Here is a 27,606-nt window from a genome sequence, read left to right on the forward strand (position 1 = left end):
GAGAGGGTCAGGCAACAGGGAACCAGAGCATCTTCTCCAGCCTCACTGAGTGCCAATGGCTGTCACGGTGTCCAGCAACAGAGAGCTGTCAGGGCCAGCACTGGCTGAAAGGTGAGTGTTTCTGGATGTGGATTTCTTGACTTACTCCACCTCCCATTTCACCTTCTTTTAAGCAGAGGTCTGTGGGTGACTGTTTGCAATGGAGGAGACAATACATGGATATCTATGTGAAGCTCCCCATCCAATTTCCCTGCTCAGCAAAGACACGCTTGAGAGATTATCCCAGCACGGGTGATGGTTTTTAATCACAATGGCCATGAAAGTCTCCATTATTTATCTCCAAGCTGCTTAGTGATAAAGTGGATGGAGAAGGAAGCCACATTTCCTGCTCAAAGAGTGTGTGGGAATACCTTTTCAAATGATAATTTCTCATGTTTTTCAAAAAGCTACCCAAAGGCACTGGTCCGAGCAAACGCTAAGAAGCCTGTGCATATTCAAACAGACTAGGTTTTAAAAAGTCTGCAAAGATATTTGGGGCGGGGAGGGGGGGAATAAGAAGGAGCTCCAGGAAAAAACCCGCCACCATTTCCCCCCACTTCAAAGTTAAAATTAGATGTGCACATTCCCCTCTTCTCTGATGTACCTCCCTCCAGGGAAATAGGCAATGAATGCAAAAACCCAGAGGGAGCAGGATGGTCTGAGGGGGTTCCCCTCCAGCAGGGCTAATGAACAGCACTCTCCCAAATCCTTCGCTCCACGGGCACCCACCATCCAACCCCAACAGTAAACAGTAAAAGCACCAGGCAGGGCTGATGGGGGCTGGCTTTGGACAAGTGCCCAAGAGATGCAGAAAGCCACACATCCCCACTTCTGTTTTGCATCCAAGGCAATCCAATTTCCCAATATTAAATCATCCCACTGTAAAATTCATCAGCTTCCATGACTTTATTATTGATAAAAACCCTTTCTACGAGGGCCACCCAGGCAATATGTGGCTAGTTGGCTGTTGTTAATACACATCCTAGAGTTTTCTGTTGTAGCTTTTGCTTTAAATACAAAAAAAGGTGATGTGTGATTTTTAATGCAGATTTGAAAGAAGAGAAAAAAAAATCTCTTGGGTCTGTACCCACCACAACTTTTAAAGTGCAGAATCTGTGTCTGTTATTGAATAAGAAATGCATGATGACTGCCAAATTTCAGCTTGAAAGCAGCCAGAAGCTATCTGGGAAAAAAAAAATGTTTTGCAAATACCTTTTGTAATTGTAAAAAAAAAAAAAAATATTAAAAAAAAAAAAGAGAGAAGAAACTCAAACCAGAAAAATTCACCAGTTATTAACCCTTGAAAAATACGGGATCTTGTATAACTCAGAGCTGAGAAGCAACATCTAAAATGAACAAACTCTTGAAAACATGAATTTATAGTTTGCATCTTATTTCTCATAGCCAAGCAGCTTTATAACCAATGTCTCGTCATCCCAAGTGCTCAAGCAAGAACAGAAAAAGCCTCGAGCCTGGCAGTAGAAGCGGTGAGGGGATACAGATCCTGCTGTCCCTAAGTACAAATTCTCTCATTTGTAAGGGTTTTGTTAACTCTCAGTTTGGCCAGGCGTGGAACAATAATGTCCTTTCTTGGTCTGGAATTCGTCACCATTAGACATGCAGCTCCCAAGAGAATCATCTGATGGTCTTTTCTTCCCTCTTGCTCTTCTTTTGGCCAAGTGGTCCTGGGAAGAGATGGGGATGTTCAGTGAAACCCCTCCCTGCTTTCTCCTCCACAGTAGTGAAATTCAAGAGGAGGCTTTTCCACTGAAGAATAAGAAATCTGCAGCAAGCAGAAAGAGGCTGGAGATATCTCAGCTGGACTGCGACCCTGAGCTGTGCTGCGGGTGTGCTTACAGCTACGTGAGCATCTCTTTGCACCTCGGTGAGCGGGTGTCTGCGTCAGGCAACATGGGTCAGGAACCGCACGGCCCCATCGTGATCAATTGACCATGTCTATCTGCGACAGCTCCTGAATTCAGAGTCGATAAAGGTAAGGGGTTCGGGGTTCAACAGATACACCTCTGCCCCATCCCAGCTCCCCGGCTGATGCTGATATGCTTCGTTTCGCCCTCGCTCTGATTGGGAGCCCCTCCTCAGTTTAGTCTGGATTTTCAATCCCCACCCTGCTATCAAGCCACTTAGTGCACAAAAAAATAAGTCTTTGTGATGCACAAAGCAAAGGAAATCGCAGGGAAAAGCTCTTCAAAACACGCAGGTTTTTTACAGATCAAGAATTTCATGACCGAGTGGAAAGCACAAACAATACTGGGCCAGGCATTTGTAATATTAGGTGCCTGGTTTGTATAGCTACTGCAGCTAATATCCCCAAATAAATACTTCCGTGACTAATCCCTTGGAAAGAATAACACAAAGAAAGAGGCTGTCACACGAAACAAGATGATTTTGATGTTTGTTTTGTATTTATAAACATAAATTCTACCTCTTTGGCTGTGTAATATGCTTCACCTAAAACCCTGCTAGTCTCTTGCTAGGTAAATATGTGTTTTCTTTCTGTCCTCATCCCAGCCCTCTATCCTTCCCCAAAAGCCAACCAAGAATCCTCCCCTCTAGACTCAGGCAAACCTCTGCATGTTTTTCTGAGGTTCTAGTGGTACAAAGTCTTAAATTCTGGAAAGAACTGCAATTTCATTCAATGTGATTGAACTATGGAAATTTTCTCTTTGGGATTTTTTTGCATAGCAGCAACAATAAAACCCCGTAAAGAAAAAACCAAAACCTGTTGGCGTCATCGGAACCTAAAAATATCAGGAAGATGACTGCTGGTGCCAGAATGATACCAAACAAAATCTATTATTGAATTAGATTCTTTCCAATTGTTGTTCTTGGGAATATATTTCCCTTTTTCCCTCAGGGTTTGTTTGGAGCCAAGGTATTCTGCCTGCCAGTGCTATTCCAGCACTCAAATTAACAAGAAGTGATGTCTCTTACAGTAAAAACCAATATCTATTAAAATATTGATGAAGGCGAGCAAGCTAAGGAGCTTGCGGTTTCTAGCTGGCAGTCAGGGGATAACTTTGAAGGGAGGGGAGAGCTGCACAGCCTCACCTCGCTGCCACGGCCGGGATGATATCCCAGAGGATAGACCTGGTGTCCCAGGAGCAAGCAGTGGGAGAAGCCTGACTCCTGGTACTGATGTAGCTCACGGGGCGTGTGGAGCACCTGACACTCTTCCCTCCCTGATTTCCTTCCACTGCCAGGTCAGCAGTATCTGTTTTCTCTCTGGTGTAGGTTTAGAGGCCCTGCTTGCTGGGGTTTGCTGTCCATTCATTTAAAGGGTTTCATCTTTTATTTATTTTCCCCATCTTTCATGCTAATGAAGCGCCTCTCAATCTTGTTTCATTGTAGCTGAACGTCTTGGCTACCACGGGTCTTTCTGCTATGATGGAGAAAGGACTTGATCCAACAGGTCAGCTTTTATAGCTTAATCTACACGTCTGTCCGGCTCTAGTATCTTAGCATTATTTTAAGGGTCTCCTGAAATCACCTGTCACCATTTCTCAGAGTATTTCTTGCTCGCTGGCATTGCTGCCCCACTATTACCATTATCTTGACCAGCAAAAATGCGCTGATTGCTGACGCTGCAGCAAGGCCCTCTTGAAATGCAGGCTGCACTTTCATTAGCTTAGTGGCATGCACTTAATCTGCAGTACCACCCTGAATTTATCTAATCATGTCATCTTCATCTGTAAGGATTCCCCGACCGTTCTATTAACACTGCTGGCATCCCTCTCCTCTCTGCCGTGGCTGCTGGTGTTCTTAGGGCACAACATTTCAGGCCCTTCGTCAGACTGGAGCTCACCCTTTGCTTCTCTGCTGTCACAAGTGAACTTGGTCCCGCAGACATGGTGATGCTGAACTGACCCACCATGAGGGCTAGAGGAGTCCTGGCTTCAACCCAGGATCTGAAAAAAAAACATCCGTATTACACAGCATCCTCCCTTGAGCTTTCCTGCGCTGATGGGAGGCGCGTGAGATGACCAAAAGCTGGTGCAGCCCAGCCGTGCAGCCAGGGTGATCCCACTGGTAGCGTTACACCACTGACCTGCTTTCCCCCGGGTGTTTTTCCGATAGCCAGCGAGCACGTCGGATGCGACGCCTTCAGCTCCGCCATCCAGACACACGTTAAATGACACAATCCGGGCTGGAAGGACCCATGTGTTTTCTTCTGCATGCAGCTACCGCTGTGCTTCCAAACACGTCTCTCTTCTTTCCTTTTTTTGTACAGTAACTTTGCACATACAAATGTCAAACAGCAGCTGTTTGGCCAGCATTTTGAAAAGCAACTAGTGATTTTAGCTGCCTTAATTTTGAAGCTAGGGTTTCCATTCCACACAGTAAAAAGGCTTCTTTTTCTTCTCCAGTAGCTGCAGATATTTTTACCTATTTCCTTTGTAAATATGAACTGTGGAAAAAGTCAGACCTTATCAGGCATGGGCGTCTTTGAGGTTTCCCCTTGTAGAAAGAAAATGTCACGGTGCCTGTCAGAGCCAAGTTACTCAGGGCTTCTTCTACTTCCATTAACCATGAGCAAACCTATAATGTGTCAGAGCCTGCGCTAGGTAAACAACGTGCTGGATAATTTTGGAGGTTACTTCAAGGCTGGGTTTGAAAACCTGAGCAGGAAGCTGTGCTGAGAAGGGTTTCTTGAAAAGTTTTTCAGCTCCTCTCTGAGCCATCTCATTCCCAGAGCCTTTTCTGGTGTTTTGGCCCCTCTTGTCTCTGGCTGGAGCCCAAATTAAAAAGGAGATGTGCAGGTTTTTGAAAAAAAAAAACAAAAACAGAAACAAAATACTCAAGCCACAAGTCAGATCAAGGCTGTGAATCCTCCAAAGTGTCTAAAGGAAGCCTGAAAAATGCAGCTGAAGGAATTGATTTTTAGGGTACAGGTTTCATCAGCTGTACATGAAAGGTCACTTGTTAATAGTGTATTTTTTTGCCCTGAGCCCAGAACGTACCTCTAAGCTTGCAGTGTAAGGTTGCTGCTTTTCTAGTAAGTGGTTAAGAGCAGAAGGAAATTAAATTCAACAGGTGCCCCCTCGGGATTGAATTAGTAGCACTTCATGATTGAAGTGTTATTCACTGGGGAAAACTCTGCAAGATACTGATTTGCGTGTGTGTGTGTGTCCTTATTTGTTGACACAAGAGTAAAAAATAGTTTCTTCACCTGTGCCAGAAAGCATTAAAACAGAGGTCCTAATTGCAGAGATGGAATTGCTGCACCGAGTTAGCTGTGGACAGCCGTGCTGGTGTGCTCCCACAAAGAAGGTGTGGAAGGAGGGACAAGCCTGTGTACTTCCCAAGGTCAGGATAAAGCCAAGTATCCCACCCCAGAGCGCTTTCAAAAGGTTTTGCTGATACCCCAAAGCACAAAGGAGAGTCTGGCATCGTCATTCACCTTTTGACTAGAATTAGCACCAGGACAAAGTGCCCCAGAGGTCAGCTCCATATTTGTCACCCTCCTGTGGATGGAGGTAGAGCAGCGACCGTGCAGTGTGCGGGCTTGCCTGGAAATCCCATTCATCACAGACCAAGTCTCCTTCTGTCTAATCCTCTCTTCTTCTACGCATGGCTAAATGATTTCATTGCAGCAAGACAGTTGATAACGTGATAGGAGGCGACCACCTCAGTGGCTTATGTCAAACCTCAGAAAAATGAATTTTAAAGAAATGTCGCTGTTAATTTATCCACTTCTCACTAAATTTGTCTTGCTAATCCTTGCTTCTCAAAAACCTTGGTTTTTGGTGTGGTTAACTTCAGCCCAAACCTAAGCTGCTCAGAGGGTTCATTGCCTGCCCTCTGCCACTTCTCTACAGGGACTGGCCTGGGTCAGCAGTCCAGGGGTGGAATAAGTGGGAAGATCTGATAACAGGCTTCACGTTCGTAAAAATCACGCTCACTGCACAGGGGCTGGGTGGGAGAAGAAATAGTAGGCTTAAACAGTAGCAAAGCAGATGCAGTTTGAACATGACAGAGGAGGGAAAGAAAACATCGTCATGATAGGTATAGGGTAAAGTCTAGAGGAGATTGTGGGAGAAATTACAGAGGCTGAATCTGAAAAATTTCTGTTTGAATCCTGTTAAAATTCTCTCTTTGGAGTGGATTTGGGCATAGATGACCATGCCCTTGTGATAGAGAGGACCTCTGCAGTTCACTTTAGCCCTATTTTTTATAATTTTTGTAGTATTGCTGTTGGAGGTCAAGAAGGATAAAAGGGAAAGTCTGTCTTCTCTTATAAAGTTTGAAGTAAATGCATAGCACATTTTAACTGGAATTACTGACTTCCCCAGATGAACTGGATGTAACTAGATCAACAGTGATCTGGTTAATCGAGAAAAATGACTTGCGATATCCAGTACTCACAGATTAGAGCACTGAGGAGGGAGTAGTGAGACACCGATAGTACATCTCCATGGGGAAAGAAGATCGTGTAGATTTGCTGCTGATACAATACGGATAATATGAGCAAAAGCAAAATCCAGTAGTACAACCCTAGAGCAGGAAAAGGAGGGGATGAGGAACTGGCTCTAATGACACAACCCCTGGGGTTTTTGTTCTTTGTTGAGTTTCTCAAGCAGTTCCCTGCTGTTTTGGACCTCAGATGAAGGTGTAGGCTCAGTATGATCTCTAAAGTTGTAGAAAAAATTAAGTAATTTAAGAATATAATTTGGAAACACAACAAATCCATTGAGCTAAGCTGAGTGCTTTGTCCTTGAGTTCAGCTGGAAACCTGTAATGTTTGAGGGACACGCTAGAGGAAAAGAGGACTATTTAAAGAGCATCTGCAGAGATGGGCTTCAGATGCCCTTTTCCCTATTTATGCTTATTAGAGATGAAATTGAAGTGAAGAATGATTAAATTATGCATATAAAGAAGTGCTTCCACAAACAAGAAAACATAAGCAATGTGGGAAGGAACAGAACTGCAAAGAGAACGAGAGGAGCAAAACCAAACAGGATGCCAAACTGCAAAAGACATTTCAACAGCACCTAATTAAAACTGTTCACATTTGCAACAGACAGAAGGTAAAGACATTCACTAGGAAACAGAAGAAAGGGGAAAAAACATTAAAAGGAGTGCTTTCGTCAATCACAGGAGATTCTGGAAAAATAGCAAGCTTGAGCAAAGGCCAGTTGCAGAACACAAAATGCATTTAGAGTCCGGGGGTTATTTTCATTTGTCTTACAGCAGAACTGACTCCAGCTGGTAATAATGAAAAATATAATGTACAGCAGCCCCTGCCCACTGTGCCTGCAGCCTGTGGGGAGCTGGCACTACCAACATTTTGCATTTATTACCATGCAGTGATTTGAATAAGATCACATAGCAACCAGTCCAGGACTGAGAAATCAACCCCGTTCTCCCAGGTCCCACTCCAATAACTTTATCACAAGATTATCTCCCAGCTTCTTTTGTTTAATTAATGAATCTTCATCTTTTGGCTTCAGAAACCATAGACACAGCAACACCAGTGAGGCTGAAAATCCAGCATGATACCTTTGTTAGCGGGATGAACTAATAACATTTTTTCTCCTGTGACACCTTTCAAAACCTGACATGTTCACCACTGGGCTCATCTGCTTTCAGATGTGTAGCAGAGCAGCACCAGCTTAAAAGTGGAATAATCATGACAAATGAGTCCTTGGCCATCTTTCAAAGAGACAAAATCAAATCTTCACCTGTGTGACAAAAACATGGAAGATGACAAAAAGGGAAGAAGAAACTACACGTTACTTTTCTGGTCTCTGTCTGAGCAAAATCGTTTTAATAATTGGTGAACATGGAACGAAAAGTAGTGAACAGCATTTGAAAGGGAAAAGACTGTTGTGTAGCACGTCTGAGAATGAAAAGGGGAAGGTATTTTTCCTCCTTGTGGTAGAGCCTTCGCTTTCAGAAAGAGCTGGCTGGGTGAAAACTGAGCTTTCTTGCCAGAGAGAAGCTGATTTATGTGTGCACAAGAAATCTCACTGTTCAGAGATAAGACACCTAAATGCTTCGTTAATGATGAATGATGAAGCAGCAGTCAGAGCTGTAGGAAGGAGCTCTTCATTAAGTAAATCAGGAGCTGTCAGAGGCCTTCGGTAAGCCACCAGTTTAGATGCTGCCTGAGATCCAGCCATCCTCAAATTGTCCACCGTGATGCTAGACGGAGACACCATAAATCACTTGTACACTCCACAAAGACCTGCCACCAGACCAAAGGTGCGTGTTAAACAATCTCATGCTGGGATGTTTGTGCTTCCCTTCTGCCTGTCTAGGTCTCAGATAATTAACCCTGTGTTGGTGGATGGCAGCCAGCAGGGATGTCAGCCCTCCTAACCCCCAGAGCAGGAGGGTGCCCAAGGGGCTGGAAGTCCAGCTCAGGCCAGTCCAGGTTACTCTCTCGCTGTTGGCGTGTTTGTGATTTGGCTGTAAGGGCCAAGCCCAGGCAGCAGTGTTGTTCCTAGCCATGACACAGAGAAATGAGCAGTGTAGCAGAGAGACAAGTGGCATGGGCATGTGGCTGTAGTCACTGTCCCCTCAGTAATGCCATTTTTGCAGGGGCAATAGGAGGGGGAAGAGCAGAATCCCCCCTGGACCGCCTCCTTCTCAGGGAAGTGACTGATGAGCCTGGCAGCCTCTGAACAAATATTTCTGATGCAGAGAATTCACTTGTCAACTTGGAGGAGCCCCGAGAGGAAATTTCCAAAGCAGATCTGTCGGAGATAATGACACCACACAAGGAAGCCCTCCTTAGGAAGAATGTCTTCAGAAGATGAGGAGTGTTTGAAAATACGATGCTTCTGTGTGTTCCTGTTGATGAGTTAAAATTCAGGCAACCGTGGGTGAATTTTTAATCTGTGAGCTGTAACAGATGAAGCACAAGGAGGCAGTGATTCATTTTTTCACCTTCCCTGAAACTGTCTTGGTCAGTCAGACCTTGGTTTTTTTCAGATCAGAAACCTCTCTTTAGGCCTGAGGTAACTCACTGTGTTCTGCCTCGTTCAGATTACAAACCAGGGAATTTTTGTGCATCTGGATGTTTGTGTAATTGCCTAACACTGTGAAACCCCGTCTCAGCTAAAACCTCTTAGCTCCACTGTTAGATAAAAAGCAATTAACAGTAACCATAACCAGAAACACTTTTAGTGTGAGGACAGGCAGCGAACGGCAAATAGTTACATCAACAAATCTGGTTTTGCCTTGTACTTTGCTGTTTGCAGTCAGTGGGTCATTAATTTTTATATGGGTATCATGTACTTATAAGCAGTTTGGGAATCTTGAAATTATTACCTAGGACAGTGGCTTTGATTATGTTGGCTGCTCTGTGTTGCCCGTGGTCCTTTGGTTTAAAAGTCACCCAAAATAATACAGCAGCCGGAATCGCACCCCAAGGCAGTCCTGAGTACCCAAAGGCACCCAGACTGGGCCCTGATTATGCCTCACTCTTGCTGAATATCTCGAATACTTTTCCTCAAAATGGGACTGGGTTTGTAAAGCCTTTTTCCCCGCTAAAAGCTCATCAGCATGCACGCTTTGTAGGTGTTGTTCAGCTAGCTCCTCTAAGTAGCAGTATTTTATCCTGTCAAATATGAAATTGGCTCAGATCAGAAATTTTGTGCTGAGCTAGCCAATCTTTGTGGTTTTCACTAATTAAATCTAGGTAACCAGTAGATTCTCCATCTGAACAATAATAACTATTTTAACCTCTTTTTTTCCAGGTGTTTTCTGATCGTTTTACATTTTCTGATTCATTAGCTCAAGTTTCAGCTCTCTGGGAAAAAAAAAAATGAGGACAGCTTATATTTTACTTGGCAAGTCAATCGTTCTATAAAAAATAAGGTTTACTTTCCATGTGAAGTCACAGAGGCACTTGTAGAGTATCTATGTGCAAAATGATGTGAATAACATTAGCTGGATTCATGCAAGTGATGTTTTTTAATCTGAATAACTGCAGAGTTTCAAAAAATCAAATACAGAGGTGTCAAGAATGAGATTGCCTGTTACCACACTCTGCACTGGAGCTGTGCTTTGGTTATCAGTTAGTTTTAAGTTCTCTCTCCTGGTTTGTTTGGCGTTAGCCTGTATCTCCAGATAATCTATCAGCAATTACCTGTTTAGTGTTATTATGTACTGTTCCTTTGTGCACTCATTCAGGACATGACTTGCTCCCATCTTGCAGACAGTTTAAAATGTTAAGCTTGTTTTCCTACCAGATGGAGAATAGATGCCTCTATTTCAGGTAAGTGTTTTGTGATATCTCCCCGGTGTAAGAAAATGATACTGCGTTTGTTGTACTTCAGGTTGTGAAGGCTGCTAAATGCAAATCAAACCAGACCTTTTGTGTCTCGTAGGTTAGAGGGGTTTTGCTGAGGTATATCTGTGTGTTTGATATAAGTTGGGTGTCCTGCTTGTGCAGTCAGTAGCTGTGGGCAGTGCAGAGGGATTTTGCAGGAGCTGTTCAGCCTGGAAAGCTGTGATACTGGCACAAACCTTGCCATGGCCACCTTGTACGCGTGGGACAGTACAGATTCAGCTCCCTGGCAGAAAAAGGCTCTTATGGAGTGTTTGCAGGGCTGAAGGAAAAACTTCTCTTCTGCCCCGAGAGCGTCTAGTCCCACACAACCATTTTTACTCCAAGTTTCTCTTTCATGGCAGATGACAGTCTGAAGCAGCTAAAAAATGACCAGTCTGGGCTCAATAGCTGCCTAATGTCAAGGGATTTAATGTCTTGACTCTTCCTGAGGATTATGACAAGAAAAACCCTAAAAAGGAGCCAAATGAAAGAGCATTCCTACAAATGGGCAAAGACAGACATGTTGGTCATCCCAGCAGTGACCAAAACGTTCAGGGCAGAGGATTTCTCTCCCTTGAATGATGCAACTTTTGTGAACATAGCTCCCAGTACAGCCCTGCAACTGGAAGTGGGTGCACAGATCCCAGCAGAGATGTGAGACAGATCCATTCTGGTGGCAAGAGACTGTCTCCACTGATCAAGCTGTGGTCCAATAATTCACCTAATGAGAGTTTGCACACATGGGAGAGAAGGAAAAGCAAATGTTTCTATAGTTTTTCCTTCCACCCCCCCGTTTCTTCTCTTATAAAGAGTCTCTGCTGTACAGGTTTCCCGACAGCTGAATGCAAGCAGATTGCCTGTCTTATCTCCATTTGCCCCCTTCTGTGCAAACGCTTCAGTCACTTCTCTGCAAATTTAATGGTTTTTTTCAGCTACTGACATGCTCCTTGTCTCCACTCTGCAATTATGAACTGATGTGCTGATGATTAAAGTAAAATGTTTTGTTTTAAAATGTGCAACATCCAAATTTACCAAAAAAAAAAACAAACCAAAAGAGTCAGCTCCCTCCCCAAATTCTCTCTGATGCTGATTATAGAAATCTTAGCTGTCCAGAAGAAGCATCAGACAACAGAGGGTTCGGCTCTTTTCAGAGTCTGAAGCTTTGGAAAAATAGACTGAGAATGGTGCATACAACTGGGAGATGTGGCAGGTATGTGCTGGAGGTGAATGCTGAGAGTTTGGAAATGCAAACAGACTGCGGGGTTTGCCAGTCCCCTTCCTCCCCCAACACCTAGAATATTGCATTGTTGGTTGGTCTTCATTTTTAAATCATCTAGCGCTATGCTGTCAAGACACATGTGTTGTTTTCATAGAGTTGGCACCAGAAGTTATTTTTTTTTCCAGCTCAATTTAGAGAAGGGTAACAAATATTCTGGGTTTGCTCTGAAATCGTTACAAGAGGAGTTCCTGGATTATACATCACGGTTGCTCCTGCAATGAAAGTGCAGCTCTTCTGTCAGAGTTTCAGCCTGATGATGTTTCTGGCTGTTAGGATGAAACCCCAGACTCTGTCCGCATCACAACAGAGGGTTAGGATATGCTTGCGAATTCATTCCACTGCTGACTTTTATTAGGGAATCTTATTTACATACTGCATTCTCTTCTCACACAAGAAAGCTGGAGGCTTTTTTTTTTTTTTTTTTCCTTCTAATGCATTTTAGAGGCAATCTGACATTTTATACTGGCTCTCAGGTATGGATAATTCAGCCTGTTCCATGTCTGCAGTTTTCCAAAATAACACTGGAAAATTATTTGGGTTCCTGCTTTTTTTGGACAATCATTACTCTCACTTTTTACAGGTTGACCTATAAATGTTCATATGCTGCAGGATATTTGCAGTAGGTGTAGGTTCCTTTGGAGACAGTCTTGTGTGGGAGACAATATGACAGCTCATCTGCATAGCACAGGCATCATACCCCTGACTTGATTTAGCAAAGAGTCCTGGATCTGGAGGCTTCTCCCATATAGGCTGTATATTTAGGGGATTGCTCATATTCACTGCGCACTCACGCTCTCTCGTGCAGTCATTTTTCTCTGTTATCTGTGGGCAGCTCAGCTGGTTTGAGAATAAATCGCAGTGTGAAACAGGCATGGCAGGCCCCAGTTTAGGGGCATGGCCTCTGTTATTGGATCTCCACGCTGTACCCAGATATCCTGCGTTGTTAAAAAAAGGTGTGTTAATGTACAGCCAGAAGATTTGATGTCAAAAACTTTGAGTTGACCATGTGTAACAGCAGTGATGAAGGCTGTACTGATAAACCAGTGAAACTGATGTCCCAGGAGAGTGTTCAGTCTTCCAAATGCCATGAGTTTTGCTTAGGAACTACAGACAAGTTGTCCCTAGACTTGTTGAATCTATGTAAGACTCTTATGAGGGGAAAAAAGTATAATCTTGAGAAGCTGGGATGCAGGTTGTCAGCATGAGATTGGGATGAGGTGCAGGAAAAGGAGCTGTGTCACACCATGCCTCAGCATCCCTAACCCTGTTCAGTTAAATGTCAGTGATTTTTACCTGGCAGCTAAGGAATTTGTGGGCATTTAAGTGTTTATTTTAAAGACCTCCAGCAGACAAATAACCTTCCCGTCTCACAGGTGTGTTTTGGAGAAAGGTTGAGAAGGTGAGTTTGAACACATGACAGACATAGGGCACTTTTATTCATTTTGGAGTCCTTTATGCTCTGACAAGGTGTTTTCCACAGCTAAGGACCCTACTGAACAGTGTCCTCCTCCTGTGAGTGCAGCAGTGTTGCCTCCTGTTGTGTTTTTTGGTGTCTAGCCAGACCCCTGTGAGCAGAGATTGCTCTCTTTCTTCCTCAGCCCCACAGAGGGACGTGGCCTGGGCTCACCAGCAGTTTGAGGAGTGGGGACATCATGGCCACGATGGGCTGTGCCAGGCGACTGATCCCTGTCAAGCACACTGGGGGAGTGCTGGGCGTGATGGTATAATTCGCCATCAGGTTTTCTGGGCCTGCATTCAGGGTGCCAGTGGGGTGGTTGCCCTGGATGTCAGTGAGGTTACAGCTGTGGGAAGGTGAGCAGGTCTCCATATATGTCACCCACACGGAGGGGCTGTAGCGAAAGCTGAACTCTGGCTGTGCCAGGACAACTGGGAGGTGACAAAGGCTGGTGTCTGAGTGACAGTCTCACTGCAGGTGGTCATGTCAACCTCATGGGAGTGTGATGCTTCAGGGGTCAGGGTGGTCTCAGCGTGTCAGTCATGTTGGGGGTTGGAGCAGGGGTTGGTCCGTGGCTGTGTCAGTCACACAGATGTGTGTGACAGTGGGTCAGCCTCAGAGTCTCAGTCACACTGGGAGAGTGATGAGGCTGGTCCCTGACTGTGTCAGTCACACTGGGGGGGGGTGGGGGGGTGTGACAGGGGCGGCCTCTGACTGTGTCAGTCACATTGGGAGAGCGATGAGGCTGGTCGCTGACTGTGTCAGTCACACTGGGGGTGTGGTGGGGCGGTCCCTGCTTGTGTCAGTCACACTGGGGGTGTGGTTGGGCGGTCCCTGCTTGTGTCAGTCACACTGGGGGTGTGGGGGGGCGGTCCCTGCTTGTGTCAGTCACACAGGGGGTGTGGTTGGGCGGTCCCCGCGGATGCCTGTCACATTGGGGGTGTGACAGAGGCGGTCCCTTGCCGGTGTCAGTCACGTTTGGGGTGTGACAGGGGCAGTCCCCAGCTGTGTCAGTCACACGAGGGGGTGTGCTGGGGCCATCCCTGATGATGTTAGTCACATTGGGGGTGTGACAGGGGCGGTCCCTGCCGGTGTCAGTCACACTGGGGGCAGTGACAGGGGCTGGTCCGTGACTCTGTCATTCCCACTGGGTGGGAGGGGAGAGAGGGGGGGCGGTTAAGGAGGACGGCCTGTGGCTGCGTCAGTCAAGTTGGAGGTGTGACAGGGGAGGTCCCTGGCGGTGTCAGTCACATTGGAGGTGTGACAGGAGTATGTCACTCCCACAAAGGGCTGTGAGAGGACCCGGCCTCCAGCTGTGAACGCCCCGCCGGGGGTGTGACGGGGTCCGGTCTCCGAGTGTCAGCCCCATGGGGGCGTGACAGGGGCTGACGTCTGGCTGCGTCAGCCGCTGGAGGCGTGACGGAGGACGGTGTCCCGGGGTGTCGGTCACCGGTGGGTCTGAGGGGGGGGGGGGGCGGCCGTGGCCACCGATTGGTGGCGGGAGGTGTCCGTCAGGAAGGGGCGGGGCCACAGCCGCGTTACCGGCGGAGGCGGAGGGTCCCGGCACAAGATGGCGGCAGGCGGGCTGGGCCGCGGGGACTGTGAGCTTCCCGCCCGCCCTTCTGCCCTGGGGGGGGACGAGGGCTGGGGAACCCCCCTCGCGGGGATTTGGGGTGGCTCGAGCGGAGCGCCGCGTTTCAGTCAGAGATGCTCGTTCAGTTTACTTTTTGATCCGAAAAGAGCTTGCAGAGAGTGTGTGTTTTCCCGGGGCACCGCTAAAAACGTGACACGCTTAATCAGATACTCCAGTAAAAGTCATTTGTGCTGAATGACTGTTTGAATAGATTGTCAAATTCCTGAGGCAATTTAGTAATCCAGCAGTTACAATAAAAACCAATGAGTATAGATCGAGGGTATTGAGAGAATTGTTCAGCAGGTAGAGATTTCTCCTTTAACTCTTCAACAAGCTCATGTGGGCTTTCAAAACTAAGCATGTATATAAGTTACATGTGCAGGAAATATCTCTAATAATCTCTAAAACCACAGCCAGTCATTGCAGGAAGCCATAGAGGGTGGCTTTTCTTTCATATGCGCCTTCTGTCCTGCACCAGAAGGCTCAGGTTATTGCTCTGCAGACTCCTTTATAGTCTTGCAGGTCCAGCACAGCATTGAGCTGTCAGAGTTTGGCTGGGAAAGCATATGAGTTTTGCATAGAGATTTGTTGGCAATCTGGATTGATACGTGCGAAAGAAAAGGCAAGTTTGAGAAACAAGAGCATGCCAGAAAGTTTCTACTTGACAAATACTCTTTTTGTAGTCCTTGCCTAGTTTCCTTCTATGCATAGAATAGAATCATAGACTGGTTTAGGTTGGAAAGAACCTTAAAGATCATCTAGTTCCAACCCAGGACCCCTTCCCCCAGCCCAGGGGGCTCCCAGCCCCGTCCAACCTGGCCTTGAACCCTTCCAGGGAGGGGGCACCCACAGCTGCTCTGGGCACCCTGGGCCAGCGCCTCACCCCCCACATAGGGAACAATTTCTTCCTCATATCTAATCTAAATCTACTCTTAAAAGTGACCACTTGTCCTATCCCCACACCCCCTGATCCAGAGTCCCCCCCCACCTTCCCTGTCCCCCCTTTAAGCCCTGGGAGGCCGCTCGAAGGGCTCCCCGGAGCCTTCTCTTCTCCAGGCTGAACCCCCCCAACTCTCTCAGCCCGGCCTCCCAGGGGAGCTGCTCCAGCCCCCCCAGCATCTCCGTGGCCTCCTCTGGCCCCGCTCGAGCAGCTCCGTGTCCTTCTGCTGTTGGGGGCCCCCGAGCTGGGCCCAGCACTGCAGGGGGGGCTCACAAGAGCAGAGCAGAGGGGGAGAATCCCCTCCTTCAATCTACTGGCCACACTTTGCTTGACGTAGCCCGGGACACGGTTGGCTTTCTGGGCTGTGAGAGCACATTGCTGGCTCATAGTTTTCCATACACTAATACCCACAAGTCCTTCTCCACAGCGTTGCTCTCAATCTACTTTTCACCCAGCCCGTATTTGTGCTTGGGAGGTGAAGTTCTATGCTCTTTACATCTTGACTCTAGATTTTGTAACTATCGCTTTTGCCATAGATTGGACTTGTTTTTTCAACATGTCCATTTCTCCCGAATGCCTTGTTTATGAGATAACAGTTGACTGGGACCCAGAGACCTAGAAGATCCTGGCAAGCTTGACAGAAAAGAGCATATTACGGTAACAGGCCAGAGCTGGCTAGAAATAGCAGAACGATTCCTTGTTCCGGGTGATTTGGGATAGGATAGCATCAGAGATCCCGAGCCTTCTTTTAATTGAGCTCTCAGCAGGACACTGATGGAGTGTTGGCTGCTTGCTCTCCCTCTCTGTGGCTGTAGGTCGTTGCATGTGGTGTAATCATTTTTGGTAGGAGAGTCCTTGCTGTTGGGTGCTGTGGTGGTGTTCTTGCAATGATCAGTATCTCTAAGAGCAAACAGCTATTACTAGTCTTTCACCAAAGTTCAGCATGCTAAAGGGAACCCATCTTTCCCCTGGGGAGTTAAAAGTTCAGGCTTCACCCAAACATCAGTTAAGTCTCTATGAATTCAGCTCCTATTTAGAAGAAAACTTGGCGGGTTTTTTTTGTCATTTTTGTTTTACGTAGAAGAGTCTGAAGCTGTCACATGTTCGAAGTGTTTACGACAGTCCTAAAACAAAGTAGCCAGATGTCAGGGGAGAAACCTATATAGCCAATAAAAATTCAAATTTGATGGGATGTGATTTTAAACCCTTCATAAAATATATTAAGGTCCCATTGTGACAGCAAGCAAGTTTGCACTTTTTAGTGAATTTAACGGAAACACAGGAGTGTAGAGTCTAATTCTTTAGAAAGTTTTTTTTTAAATTACTCCAAAGCAGAGCTAACTGACAAATAGATTACAGATACTCATCTGTCCTGACAGACTCTTCACATTTAAAACACATAAAAGTGAGGTAGCATAAATAAAAAGAAGGATTTGGCATCCATATGTGTGTGTTGGGAATATAAATGTAGGATGGGTACAAAGCACCAATAATGTAATTTTAATAGGAATCATATATTGTAAAGAGGTAGGTGTTTCGCTTATTTTTCTGCTGCCTTCTTGAGGGTTACAGCTTATGTTTTTTGTGTGTGCTGGAATAACTCATCAAGGCTGATGGGAAAGGCCTAGAATGCAGAATTTATTGAAATCATGTGCTTATAAAGGCGACATATAAAATGGAAGGCAGAGTACATTTTAAATATCTCAGGAGGAAAAATTCAAATATGTTGAACTTGATAGAGTTAAGTGTATTCGTCTGAAGACCAATGTACATCAGATGAGACCTCTGAATTTTGTTTCTTATTTTAGGTTAAAAGGGAAACATTAGTAGAGTGGTCTGTTCTCCATTACTGAAAGCCAGAGGCTGGTTTTGGGACAGTGCTCATGAATTTTATGTGTGTTCACACTTTTGTCAGTCTAAGCATTGGAGTGTGTACATGCCAGTTTTATTACCTTGCCACAGAAGCCCTTTTCTGTCTCATCTTGGACCAACAACAGAAGACATGGTGCACTGAACAGAGTTGCCCTGGGTCCTTGATCTAACCCATGAGACACCATTTGGAGTGCTCCGCATTATTTATTACTACTCAAGTATTTTCAATTAACCTGATACCTTAAATGCTAACTTTGCCTGGCATATAATGAAATTCGTGTTTCTTTTTCAAGGAAGCTGAGATGAAAGAATCCAGCCGTGAGAGGTCACAGGAGTTTGTACTGCCTGTCTTCACAATTACTAACAAGTAAGCACTATAGGATACCATAGGATGGAGACGGACTTGGTTTCTGTTAATGACAGCTGTCACACAGGAGAGGAGCACTCGGGTGGTTCCAGACGCCTCAGAAGGGCTGTGCTGCAAAGCCAGCCTGCAGCTGGAGGTGGAGGAAGATTACTCACCACCTTCTAGTCCTGGCTGCATCCTGCTAGACCTCCAGTCTGACAAGAAACCCCTATAGAGTTGCACTGCAAAGAGGAGGAGACCTTTGAAACTTAACTACCAGAAGCCTGATTCAGCCAAGCCACCAACTTTGACCTGCAGCATGAAGGTGAACGTTGAGAATGCTTTTCCTCTGAACATTCTGAGGAACCTTGAGAGAGGATAAATGAGGATGATGAAAGCTTCATTCTTATTGATGCTTTTGAGGACGAGGAGGACCTGGAGCATCTGGAGGTGCTTTGGTCACTTCCTCTGTGATCCCTATGAGGAAGATCATTGTTTGTTGGCATTATGCCATTCCTTGTCAGCTGCAAGAGGAAATGCTGCCACTGTATCAGGTTGAAGTCTAAAGAGATGTGCAGTTGTTAGATATGGTAAGGACTAGCTGGATTCATCTGGGCATCTATCTCCTAAGACTGGCGTGTGAAATTAGAGCTGTTGTATGCACTTGGTCTCTAAATTACAGTGTTGCTGTCTAGGTTAACACCCCTCTCTGGGGCCCTTTTTGCCAAGGTGTCACTGTTAGGTTGCACGGATGCCGTGGTGTAAGCCCAGCCTGCAGCTCAGCACCGTGCAGCTGCTCACTCACACCCCCCACACACAGTGGGACAGGGAGGAGAAAAAAGTAAAACTTGTGGGTTGTGATAAGAACAGTTGAATAGCTAAAATAAAATATAATATATAATATAATAACAACAAATATAATAACAACAAAAATAACAACTGTAATGAAAAAGAATAAAAAGAAGAAATAAAACCGAAGAAAAGCCAAGTGATGCACAGTGCAGTTGCTTACCACCCACTGACAGATGCCCCAGCAGCGACCTGCCCCGCCAGCCAGCCCCCCCAGCCCTCTATGCTGAGCATGATGCCATACAGTGTGGGATGTCCCTGGGGGCAGCTGTCCCGGCTGTGACACACCCCCCCCCAGCTCCTTGTGCCCCCCCAGCCCACTCGCTGGTGGGGTGAGAGGCAGAAAAGGCCTTGGCTCCGCGTGAGCCCTGCTCGGCAGTAACTAAAACAGCCCCCTGTTATCAAGGCTGTTCTCACCCCAAATCCAAAATGTAGCACTGTGCCAGCTACTAGGAAGAAAATTAACTCTATCCCAGCCGAAACCAGGACAACAGCCAGAGAAACTCATCCATCTCTTCTCTCCATAAATCTTCTCATGTGTTAACGTATTAGTTGTAATAAACCATGATTTGGATTTTTAAAGAGCGGCCATTCATCATCTGCACCCCACACAAGCATGCTTGGCTGTGGAGATGCTGGTGCCATATGTGCTTATATATTACTAGAGGTTTTCCTTATGAGAACTGAGGAACGAGGGGAGGGCTGTGTGCTTGTCTTTCATAAGGGAGGGGGAAGTGGTACATGATTCCGTGCATCTTTGGTCTAGGTGGAAGAAAGCCTGTACCCTGCCTAGCTACTGCATCGCAGGAAGAAGTGTCTAACAATTTTAAATTCAGAAAAATCATAGTAGAAATAATTAAAATCTTCTGAGGTTTTTTTCCTAGTTTGTGAGAGTTGGAATGGTGGTTCTTTCTCTGCAAGGTTTGCCATACTAAGCAGCATATGGGTTTCTCATGGATTTAAGGACTGTCATTAAATGAATGTTGCTAACATTTTTTAACTGCCTAATCTGAAGAAACTGAACTGCAGCTACTCTGCTCTTGAAAGTAGCTCACTTTTCTGTGTGAAAAGAGTAGGTATATTTCTTTTCCTCGCCCTCAACAGCAGAGTAGTTTCTGGTTTTGTGTTTATTTCTAGAAAGATCTGAGACCACAAAAATGCCGAACTTGCAGCATTCTTATATACCGTATTTGCATGCTAGTAATGTACACTCTTGTTAATTTTTAATTCCAGTTCTGTATTTCCTGTTAACTGAAGAAGCCCTTTTCCAAAACCAGTAGTTTTGTTAAGAAAAGACAGCGAGATACCTGTCCAGTGTGCAACACAACCGCAGTGTGAAAAGCAGGAGCAACCTCTGCCAGTTTACACGGTGATGCTGGAGAGCGGTTCCGATTGCAGGAGGCGCAGGACTGGTCAGTGCGATGACAGGGGGGGGACAAATGCAGAGCACGGAGGGGTCAGGGCCCCCTGGTCGTAGCTGAACAGAAGCTGCTGGGAGATTCCCAGCGGTGTTCCTGGGGGATTGGACCTTGGATGACCTCCTGTTGAACAGTTCCGTTAACGTAAAAATGGATGTGTGGGAATGAAATGTGCCGCCTGGGAGGTTGAACAGGAGGGAGGGCTGCAGAGCCACGGAAGCATGAGAAGCCTTCCAGAAATGGTGAATATTTCTGCTCCGGATTGGTGGGTTATCAGCGATAAGGGATGGAGGAAAGGATCCTGAGAAGGCCTACGGACTGTGATTGTAACTGTGGCTTTGGAAAAAGCAAATGGGGTCCTAGGACGTGTTGGGCAAAGGACTTCCACTAGGAATAAGGAAATAGTGCCGCTGTCAGAGGCCCTGGTGAGACTTTGCTGAAGATGCCGAGCGTGGTTCTGGGCGCTCGGGGTGAAGAAATGCTCAGGTTGGAAGGGAAGGGCAGGGGTCGGGGGTGCTCCTCACAGGGGCAGAGCCTGGGTCTTCCCCCAGAGGAAAGCTTGGGAGCGAATCCCACCACCGCCAAACTACACACGCAGAGGCAGCACCGCACCTCCCGGTGTGCTGCTGCAGGGTGGAGGTGGGGAGCAGCCTCCAGCCGCCCCCCCCCCGGGAGCACGGATGGGGGGGGGGGGGGGGGGGGGATGTCGAGAGAGCCTTTCAGCCGTGGGAAGGGCACCCACCCCCCCCCCCCCGCTCGCTTGGAACCAACGCTTGACCCACCTGGATGTTTCTCCGCACCGGCGAGTTTGGAACGGGCACCGGAGCCGGCTCGGCTCGGCGTTACCGGGGGGGAGGGTGAGGGGGGGCTGCCCCCCCGGTCCCGCCCCGCCGCTGGCAGCCGCCGGCCCTGCGATTGCGCCGCCGCCGCCCGCGGGGCCTCCGCGCCGGCGCAAGGGGCTGCGCGGCGGCGCAAGGGGCTGCGCGGCGGCGCAAGGGGCTGCGCGGCGGCGCAAGGGGCCGCGGCGGGGGAGCCCCGCAGGTAGGGAGCGGGCGGCGGGGGCCGGCGGCTGCCGAGCGGGCTGCACCCCGGCGCCGCGGGGAAAAGTTTTTTGGGGGGGGGGGGGTGGGGTGGGGGTGGGGGGGGTGTTCATTCTGCCCGGCAAAAAAAAAAACAAAACAAAACAAACAAACAAACAAAAAAACCCGGACCAACCAACCGAAATAAAACCAAAACAACAACAACAACAAAAAACAGAAAACAAAAAACAAAACAAACAAAAAATAACAACAAAAAAAAAACAAAACAGCCCAAAACCTCCAAACCCCAACCTTTTATTTAAAAAAAAAAAAAAAAAAAAAAAAGGTTTTCTTATCATTTTTAAGCTTACGTCGTGATTTAAATATTCCCTCCCACTGTTGAAACTGGACTGGCCTTTATCAGGACATTTTCTTAAGCCAAGCAGTGCCAGCCTCCCTTGAAAAGTTGTGTGGGGGTTTTTTGGTGTTTTGTTTTTTTTTTTTTTCTTCAACAAAGGCAGCAGCACATCAGCCGCACGGCTGGGGAGCCGGCGGTGCGGTGCTGGAGGTGCTCAGCCCTTGCAGGAGGCGCAGAGTGGTTCCCATACTCCTGCACTCCTTATTTTTACATTCATGGGATCGGTTGAAGTTGGGGGGTGGGGTGACTTGAGCCATCCTGTTCCAGGCAGCGACTAATGAAGACGACTAATTCAGCTTGTTTTCCATATCACAGCAGAAGAAAGAGCAGCTTGTGTCTCAAATGAAGCTGGCCTTTCTGGGATGTGACTAAGACCTTTCCCTCCATGCACGTTGCTACAGGCCTTTATGGCTGTTTAAACCTACTGAAACTAAATAGACAAGCTTTATGTATGCATGGAAATACAGAAATATGTACATTTTAACATATATGTGGTTTTCTATATATATATATATATGTGCCTGTATTCAGAGAAGTCTTAGACAATAGCAGTGAAGAGGAAGTGTAGAAACAGTGGGAGTAGAGGGAAAATGAAAAGTGGGTGTGAAGGAGAAAGTAGGGGTCAGAGGAGCAGCCAAGGTATCCATCGGGGGGGAAAAACGCAACTTTTGAGCTTGGACTAGCAATTCAGTGTGAACACAGGTTTAAACCAGGTGAGTGAAAGCTCCCTGTGGAGCTGCTGGCACAAATCTAGAAAACCTCTTCCGAATCCACCCTTTGGTAGAGCATAAATGAAAACAGCTTCTTCACAAGAAAGTCTTTGACTCAGCAGGTATTTCTGACCTGTTGCCATTGCTCGTATTTTCCGCTAGCAAGGCTGGTCTGCAAAGGGAGTTTACCCGGAGAATTTGAAGCTGTTCCAGTGGGCCAGCTCTGGAGGATTACTACCTGTGCTTTGAAGCCTGGGAGGATGCTTAGTAAGCTTTCTGGAGAGCTCTTTCATGCATTTCCTTGCATATGTCTAGTTTGCACGGTGCTAGCTGGTAGTGGCACAGGGACCTCAGATATCCTCGTGACAGTTACCGATAATGCTGGTCAGGATGGGAGGCCAAAGGCACTCCCGAGCTCTCTGGACCCCCCTTCCACACACTGCTTCTGGTTTTGGCTGTTTGACTGACATCGTATCTGGGTCTCGTTGTGTTAACTAACTAGTTTCTGAAAGAAAACACCTTGTGACTGGTGCTCCTAGTTTGTATTTAGCAAGGTAAAAACAAGGATTAAGCATGAATCCTTGGAAAAAGACCTGTGGCGGGGGGCAGCTATGGCGTAGGACTTAGTCAAAAGTGTTTGCAGAGTTCTGAAAATTTCTCATCTCTAGGTGAATTTAAAATGGAAATTATCAATTTATATTTGTAGTGAAGGCTGGATTATAATAGGGGATTTAACTTTGTTGAACATAGTCTGTATTTTGTATGCTGAATGTATATTTTCTACATACATAATACTAGATGATTCTGTTTCTCCTTCTGCATAAATAATAGTCTGTCCCGTTCTTTCAATCAGAAAAAAATGTTCACTGTGTTAACTTTATTTTAGGTTAATATTAGAAAACTCACTGATTAAATTGGCGTTTTATTTTCTAGGGAGGGCTGTAAGGAGAGCTGAGAATGAGATGGACTTAACCATGAAAGACCTGAAGCTCTTGGTACACGCCTGGTCGGTGAGCTGCGGATGAACACAGCGTACGCCTCAGAGGATGGACGTGCACGTGGACCGGGACTCTGAGAATAACATTTGTGACACAGGTGAGAAGCATTCAGGTTATTCCAGAAAGACCACTAAGCAGGTGGGCCACACGTCTGGCCTCCAGAAGGAGGTAGACATGAATTACTCGCAGACGCACAGTCCTCTTTGCAGTTCTGCTGGCCCTTCAGGTAAGCAGGAGCTTCTTGCGGAGTTGCAGTGTGAAGACAAAGAAACCTTTGAGACCTACTACCAGAAACGAGGCGAGGGTACAGCTGGGGTGGTTGTCCCCTCCATTACCAACTTTGGCCTGCGGTGTGAAGATAAAGATTTAGAGCACTGTTCCTCTGAGCAGTCCAAGAGACCGCGGAGAAGACTGCGTGACGATAACGAAAACACCATTCTTGCTGAGGTGTTTGATGAGGACCTGGGGCCTGCCTCTGAGGAAGCTTCGCTGTACCGATGCAAGAAGTGCGGTTCCTCTTTCCAGGGTGTGAGCGAGCTGCAGGAACACAGGCGAACTCACCTTGTGGAAAACTCGTACCGATGTCCCGTCTGCGCCAAAGAGTTCTTCCGTGCGGCAAACTTGCGAATGCACAAGCTCATTCATTCTAGCGACAGGCCGCACAAGTGCCCGGAGTGTGACAAGGGTTTCATTCGCACGGCCGACGTCTGGAGGCACCTACGCAACGTGCACAAGATAGAGCGCTCCATGGTCATCTTGGGAAACGGCATGGCTAGGAACCCGTGGTCGATAGTGCACCGTAACCAGCACGCCGTGGAGTACACGGGTCAGCCTTGCGCGGAAAACCAAAAGCCCGAGGAAGGCGACTGTAAACCTTACGCCTGCCCGACGTGTGGCAAAGGTTTCGATAAGCCTAACCTGCTTTCCAAACACAAGGTGATCCACCGACAAGACAAGCCCTATAAGTGTCAGGAGTGTGGCATGGCGTTCGTCCAGCTGCTCAGGCTGAAAAGACACCAGCAGACTCACTCTGGGGAGCGTCCCTTCTACTGCGAGGAGTGTGGGGGGACGTTCACCCGGCTGGCATCGCTCCAGCGCCATCACCGCATCCATACTGGAGAGAAGCCCTACTCTTGCAGTTACTGTGGTCATGCCTTCACCGAGTCAGGTACCTTACGGAGGCATGAGCGCACGCACAAATCGGACAAATCTTAAGTCTTGCTTCTTTTGGGATTGCGGTCTCCTGGGTTGCTTCCTACCTGAACGAGGCTTGCTCCGTTGGGCTGGAGAAAGCACCCCACCGCATGCGCTCTGGCCGGTCCAGGCCTGCTTCCCAGCAGTGGCTGACGGAGAACACGGCAGCATGGGGGTCTCTGGAACTTGTACTGGCAGAGATTGCACTCGCTGGCTTTAGACTGGCTTTGTATGGAAAAAAATAACATAATTACCACTGGGTGTTGGAATGTGAGACTTGGAGAAGACTGAACTCACACACGCTAGCACTGTCTCAATTTGCTGAACTGATGATGCATCAGCTTAAGCTTTTTGCAGGGATGCATGGGCTATAAGACTTTTCTCTGCAGTCTTGGTCACTGGATAAATTGGTCCTGCCCGCTTGGGTGTGATGGCTCTTTGGCACTGGGTTTGGAGATCTGTTGTTGCAGATCTTTGCTGTGGCAGAACAGTCCAGAGTTGTCCCTCTATCCCTTCTCTCCTTGCATTCCGCTGAGTTTTTCTTTCCGTTACTTTTTTTTTTTTTTTATTTGGAGGGGAAGTATCATGTTGGTTATTTAAAAAACACAACAAAACAAACAACCACAAAACAGTTCCTTAATAAACTCAAGAGTTACCAGCTCTATTTCGTAAATGTTTGTATCTAAGAGAGCACTGATCCCTTATGCACTTTCGTGGGATTAGTTGAATGTCTGTTGATAATGGAAAAAGCTTTATTTTTGCTATGACAGTGCATGTTCTTGGGGTGAAGGGATTTGAATACTTTTGTGTCTCTGATAAAATCGTGGACTCTAAAGCTGTCCAGCTGTGTATTACAGTAGGAAATGTTTGAGAACACAAAATTCAAAGAGCAGAAGACCGAATTTAAGCCACCTTTGCTACTCATTGCATAGGAATCTTCTTCGTTTAAACGTTTTCACATATAAGGAAGCTTCTCATAACAAAACCGTGTTTTGTGTTTTGTGACACATCTGAGTACTGCCCAAAGTGTTTGCTAAACCCTTCACTTTGATTTAGATTCAGATGGTTAGTGAAGAAAAATTTGCTTAGAAACTAGCCGAGCAGACTCAGGGAGGTGCTACCAAATACCTGGGAGGAAGGCTGTCACTTACAAAGAGGTAAGTATTGCCTCAGTTATGGCAGGGGTTTTTTAACTTCGAAACTTAATAATAACACTTAATCTACTGTTAACCGCTGTGGTAGAATCATGCAGTTTGTCCTTCAGCCCCAACCTTAATTTCCTTTCCATGTCAGAAAGCTTTGCTTCCTTTCTGCTGCCCGCTGCCGTAATTTCACTAACTTCTTTCTAATGCATTCTGCCTTTTCAGCAGGAAGTTGTGCAGCAGAGTGAAAGTAAAGCTTCGGGGTAATGTACCTTTGCATCTACTACCAGGCTATTTAGTGTAAAGTACCGATCGTGTCATTTGTTTGCATATTTCATAGAGTAAAAAGTGTTGATGGCTGCTCAGCACCTTCCACCCGTGTGGCAGCTGAGCAGGTGCTGTGGGCACTGCCGTGTTTGATGCAAGGTCCTTGGCTCAGATCAAGTTGGACCCCTGTCCCCAGCAGCACTTTAGCTTGATTATGAATGGGACATTAATTCTCCCGGCCTCACTAATGGGTCATTTCAATTAATTCCTCCGCAGATCAGGGAACTGATCTGCATCCCACTTCTGAGGGATGTGTTATGTTGTCTCTGAAATGATGTGCTTTTGTAATGCAGATACGTGCCTCTGCTGGGATGACTGGACTCTGCGTACCGTGTGCATTCGCTACCGCTCTGAGTGAGACTTCTCCAAACTCCCCTCTGCAGGTAGATCCAGTATGGTTTTAGGTTTCCAAAGGGCTTTTGGCGGGGCCCCTTAGCAAAGGGCCTGTCTTATCTGAGGGCTGCTTAGCCTCTCTAAGAGGGGAGACCTTTCCATGAAAAAAATCCTGGTTGAAAGGAGGCTGTGGGTAAATGATTTGCAGAGAGAGGTCGTCGGTGCTGTTCTGTGGGGTCCGTGCCATTCAACACAATCTGAAATGACCCGGAGAGAGGGCAGATAGCAAGGTGACAAAGCTGTTCCAGAAGCTGTTGTACATTAAGTTTCCACCCTCATGTTCTACACCATTTTGAAGTTGTCAGCTACAGTTTCCCCTTTTCAGCATCCTGCTTCTCCCTTGGATATGTGGTGCTCTTGCTGTAGGGGGTTTTAATATCCAATTAAACCGCACCACTATGTGCGCCTTTATGTTGTGTGACTGTTCTGCTTAGGCAATTGCAGTAATTGGGAACATCTAGTTATTCTGCTTTTTTGGTGTTAGCAGTTGGTGGAATTTATACCTGTAAGAGCATAATGGTGAAAGTGTTTTGAACAAAAGGTCTGTTTAATGGGAAGAGTAAATGGTTGGTGAAATGAAAAGTACTAGGCTTAACTAAAAGGTTATTAAAAAGATACTTGCCTGGAAGGTTGACTTGCATATAAAGTGCTTGGATGTGTGAAAGGAGCAATTAAAATGTGTGATGCTTTCTGGGAAGAGTGTGTTGAACCCTCTTCAAAGAAACTTCCGCTAAGTCCTGTTCAAGCTACAGGAAATCCCTGGGAGCTTAATTTAACCCAGAGATTGTCACTTCTGCACTTTACATTTTTAATATAGAGGTTTAGAAATCTCTCCCAGGCCCTGGCACTCTCACAGTGTCAGAGTTGCTGATAGCCTACAACAGACACAGCCCGCCATGATACCTGGCTGAAACAAAAGGAGAGAGAGTGAGGAAATAAATATACCTGCTCTACAGCATTGCTTCATTAGAGGGGTTTTGAAGTGTGTGGTTTTCAGCAGAAGTCATTTTCCTTTGTTCAGAGTAGCTGGTGTGTGTGTTAGCTTGTTGGAGTGTGTAAAGGCCGTGGCAGAAGTGACTCCCCGGGGCGGTGTGCTGTGCAGAGGGCTCGCTCACGGGCCCTCATTGCCCCGGCGTTACGGGAAGCGCTTGGACACAAGCACAGGGCTGGAGCTCTGCCTTAGGCAGGGCATCCTGGTTGTGCAAGTACTTTTGATCGCTGGATGGTGTTTGTGAACAGTGGAATGTAGAAACACCCTTTGCTCTTTGCTAGTTTT

The 27,606-nt window shown here is 46.6% G+C and overlaps 1 protein-coding gene across 7 annotated transcripts; it reads left to right on the top strand.

Moving 5' to 3' along the window:
• Positions 1 to 25,129, top strand: ZNF648 (zinc finger protein 648). 7 transcript variants are annotated; one of them, XM_032998664.2, is made up of 6 exons: positions 1 to 111; positions 1,779 to 2,032; positions 3,409 to 3,469; positions 17,810 to 18,452; positions 19,945 to 20,554; positions 23,210 to 25,129. In XM_032998664.2, the coding sequence occupies exon 6, from the start codon at positions 23,323 to 23,325 to the stop codon at positions 24,487 to 24,489; it is 1,167 nt and encodes a 388-aa protein (XP_032854555.2). In that variant the 5' UTR covers positions 1 to 111; positions 1,779 to 2,032; positions 3,409 to 3,469; positions 17,810 to 18,452; positions 19,945 to 20,554; positions 23,210 to 23,322; the 3' UTR covers positions 24,490 to 25,129. The 7 variants fall into 7 exon arrangements, with proteins under 7 accessions (XP_032854555.2, XP_032854556.2, XP_042664435.1 ...); XM_032998665.2 differs by lacking the exons at positions 1 to 111; positions 1,779 to 2,032; positions 3,409 to 3,469 and adding an exon at positions 14,342 to 14,523; XM_042808501.1 differs by lacking the exons at positions 1 to 111; positions 1,779 to 2,032; positions 3,409 to 3,469 and adding an exon at positions 14,342 to 14,523 and having other exon boundaries at positions 19,945 to 20,123.
• The last annotated feature ends 2,477 nt before the right edge of the window (positions 25,130 to 27,606 follow it).

This window comes from Tyto alba, unplaced genomic scaffold (genome assembly GCF_018691265.1).
Source record: "Tyto alba isolate M040663 unplaced genomic scaffold, T.alba_DEE_v4.0 Super-Scaffold_1000006, whole genome shotgun sequence".
NCBI classification, from domain to species: domain Eukaryota; kingdom Metazoa; phylum Chordata; class Aves; order Strigiformes; family Tytonidae; genus Tyto; species Tyto alba.

Excerpts from the sequence above, each read along its gene's own strand:
- ZNF648 (XM_032998664.2), top strand. The coding sequence starts at position 23,323 with ATGGACGTGCACGTGGACCGGGACTCTGAGAATAACATTTGTGACACA.